This window comes from Herpailurus yagouaroundi, unplaced genomic scaffold (genome assembly GCF_014898765.1).
Source record: "Herpailurus yagouaroundi ecotype Mexico unplaced genomic scaffold, PumYag 202, whole genome shotgun sequence".
NCBI lineage: Eukaryota > Metazoa > Chordata > Mammalia > Carnivora > Felidae > Herpailurus > Herpailurus yagouaroundi.
Window position 1 is genome coordinate 9,646,790 of NW_024412433.1, and position 2,698 is coordinate 9,649,487.

Consider the following 2,698-nt stretch of genomic DNA (forward strand, 5'->3'; position numbering starts at 1 on the left):
CCGCGGCGGCTGCCTGGCCAGCCCGGTTCCCTCCGCGCCCCTGCCCGCGCTGGGGCCGTGCGCCGCGCAGCCCTGCCGGAACGGGGGCGTGTGCACCCCGGGCCCCGCGGGCGAGCCCGGCTACAGCTGCACCTGCCCCGCCGGGGTCTCCGGGGCCAACTGCCAGGTGAGTGGAGTCGGCGGGCGTGGGGCGGGGCGCCGGCCGGGGACCAGCGGCTTCTCCCCGCCGGCCGCTGCGCGCTGCCCCGAGCGGGGCTCCAGCGTGCTCGACACCAGCTTCTCCTGCTTCCCGGAGGGGATGGATCCGGCCTCTCGGCCCGCGTGGGCGCGGACCCCTGGCCGACCTTGCAAGCGCCTCTTCCCTGCGCACCCCAGTGCTCCGGCCGTGCCGCCTGGGGCTCTCAGGGCGTGCCGCTCCAGGGCCTGGCAGCCACCCCAGCCTCGGTACTCCTGGCACGACCATTGGCCACCAAGTGGCGCGCCCCTCCTGGGCCAAGCCGAGCCACGCTCCGCTCGAGCGGGGTCTCGGTGCTTGCCTGGCAGCTCCGAGCGCCCCCCCCCCCCCCCCCGCAAGGTGTTCAGTGTCCGGGTGGCCCCTGCCGCCAGTCCCGCTGGACCCTGCGCGTGTCGAGGGTGCGCGGTATGGGAGTCGGGTGATGGCGGGCTCCGTGCCAGGTGGTCGGACACTTTTCTTTCCTTTCCTCCAGCCTTGAGGGCTCTGACAAGGCAGCTGGAGGCCGAGAGGGCAGCTGCCTTCCCGCGGCCTGCCCCTTCTGGGCTTAGGGGGGAATGTTGCAACTGTCGGACGGGTTGGAGGGGACATTGTGCGTGCGGCCCGGGGTGTCGCCCTCCGGGCCGGACGCTTGGGGCGGCCAGCCAGGGCATGAGCAGGGCACTGGGAAGCTTCGAGGAAGCGCGGGGCGGCGCGAGGGATGGGAGGTGGCCAGCGGCCGCGCATGGATTTGGGATTCACGAGAGAATTTGGTAGAAAATAATAAATGAGGCTGGGTATATGCTAAAGCTCGGTGACATCTATTGACCTAAACATCAACATTTCCGAATAGGCGTTTCGGTAATGTCATGTCAAGTAGAAAGAAAATGCCCAAGTCTCCACTCCAGGGCGGGGGCAAATAACAAACTTCTCTGGAATTCTTCAGTTAAATCAGGTGAATGTGGAACATATTTGGGAGCAAATGCTTTCTTTCATACATTTGGAGTGCAGGAGTTTGTTTTCATGAAAATTTTATAAAATGCTCCAAGAGTTACTTTGAGAATGCCCAAATGGACTCTTCTGTCTGTGGGGAAGAAAGACCACAGATGAGATGAGATGAGATGAGCTTTGATTTTTTTTTTTTTTTTAAATAGAGGTAAACGGGATTGAGATGCTTGACCTTGACAGCCAGAATTTTTGCTATTCCCTAGATTTTTTTTTTCTTTGGTAGCAAATTATCGGTGAATCTGTCTCTTCAGTGTTGTGTCCTTTGTTAACTGGTTCCAGGAAGCTTTAATTCCCTCGCAGAGATGCTGCTGCTGAGTGTGTGTGGTATGGCCATCCGGAGTGGATCGGGGACATGACGACTCTTTGGGGAATTTGCTGTTGGAGCCTTTCTAACCATCAGGACAAAATCTTGCCGGCTAATTTCCCCTGTTGTTTGATGATTCATGTGACTTTTGTGAAGAAATGAGTTGCCTGAATGCTTCTATCAAACTGCTGATATATTTACATGTCTGAATTGTATCCTTGAAGGAAATAGTTGATTTGGACTCAGAGTATAGCCAGGATGGACAGGAGAAGGTAGGTTAGTGTGTACTCGAGTTTGAGTAAAGGGGAAGAAAAGCTGGGCATCAGGAATTTAACCCAACTCTGAGATTTGTGTGTGTGTGTGTGTGTGTGTGTGTGTGCGCGTGTGACTCAAAAATTATAAGAAATCTTCAAGAAAGGCTAAGACCCCTGCAGTGTTTCCTAGATGACTAACAGAGAAGCACAAATATATATATATTTTTTGTCTTACGTAGTGGTGTGATATATAATGTAATTCATTCAGAAAAGAGTCACAGATACATAAATACTGCAGAACCAACTGGTTCAAGACGGATTTGGGTTTCTTGTAGAGCTCCCATTCCAGGCAGTGTCAGCTACAGAGCGCTGCCCACCTGAGGAGAAGCAGCGCTGGGTGTTCTGAGTTCCCCGTTGGAGAGAGAGCCAAAATAAGTGTAATTCTAACAGGAGAGATAGCAAATTTGGAACCCGATCTGGCTTGGTTATCCGGAAGAACTTAACTGAGATGATTCAGAGCCTTATAACCCTTACAAAATTGATTCCTGACCATTTTAGCTTAATCTTTCATGATCTTGCAATAGTACTCAAGACTCATTTTCAAAGGCAATCTCAACAGAGAAGATAAACAGAGGGGGGAAAAAAAAACCCAAACCCTTACACATACTCAATTACAGATAAGGGAAGTGGATGTTGGCCACTGCAGCCTGGTGGTTGCTGAAATAGAAGCTGGTACTCACTGGATACATTGGAAGTGGAATTTTACCTGTATGTGAAGAGAAACCTTTAAACAGAGAGTGTCACCCCCACCCCCAATCGCAAAGACAGTGTTAGCAATGGAAACAATAGAACCTAACTCTGAAGTTTTGTTTCTTTTCTTTCTTTCTTTCTTTCTTTCTTTCTTTCTTTCTTTCTTTCTTT

At 52.7% G+C, this 2,698-nt stretch overlaps 1 protein-coding gene across 1 annotated transcript in view; it reads left to right on the top strand.

Moving 5' to 3' along the window:
- The window catches only part of DNER (delta/notch like EGF repeat containing), a 322,578-nt gene that overhangs the window by 4,147 nt on the left and 315,733 nt on the right, over positions 1–2,698 (top strand). Inside the window, exon 4 of the mRNA XM_040450346.1 lies at positions 3–166. Within this exon, the coding sequence (XP_040306280.1) occupies positions 3–166 (164 nt within the window). The remainder of the gene's footprint in view (positions 1–2; positions 167–2,698) is intronic.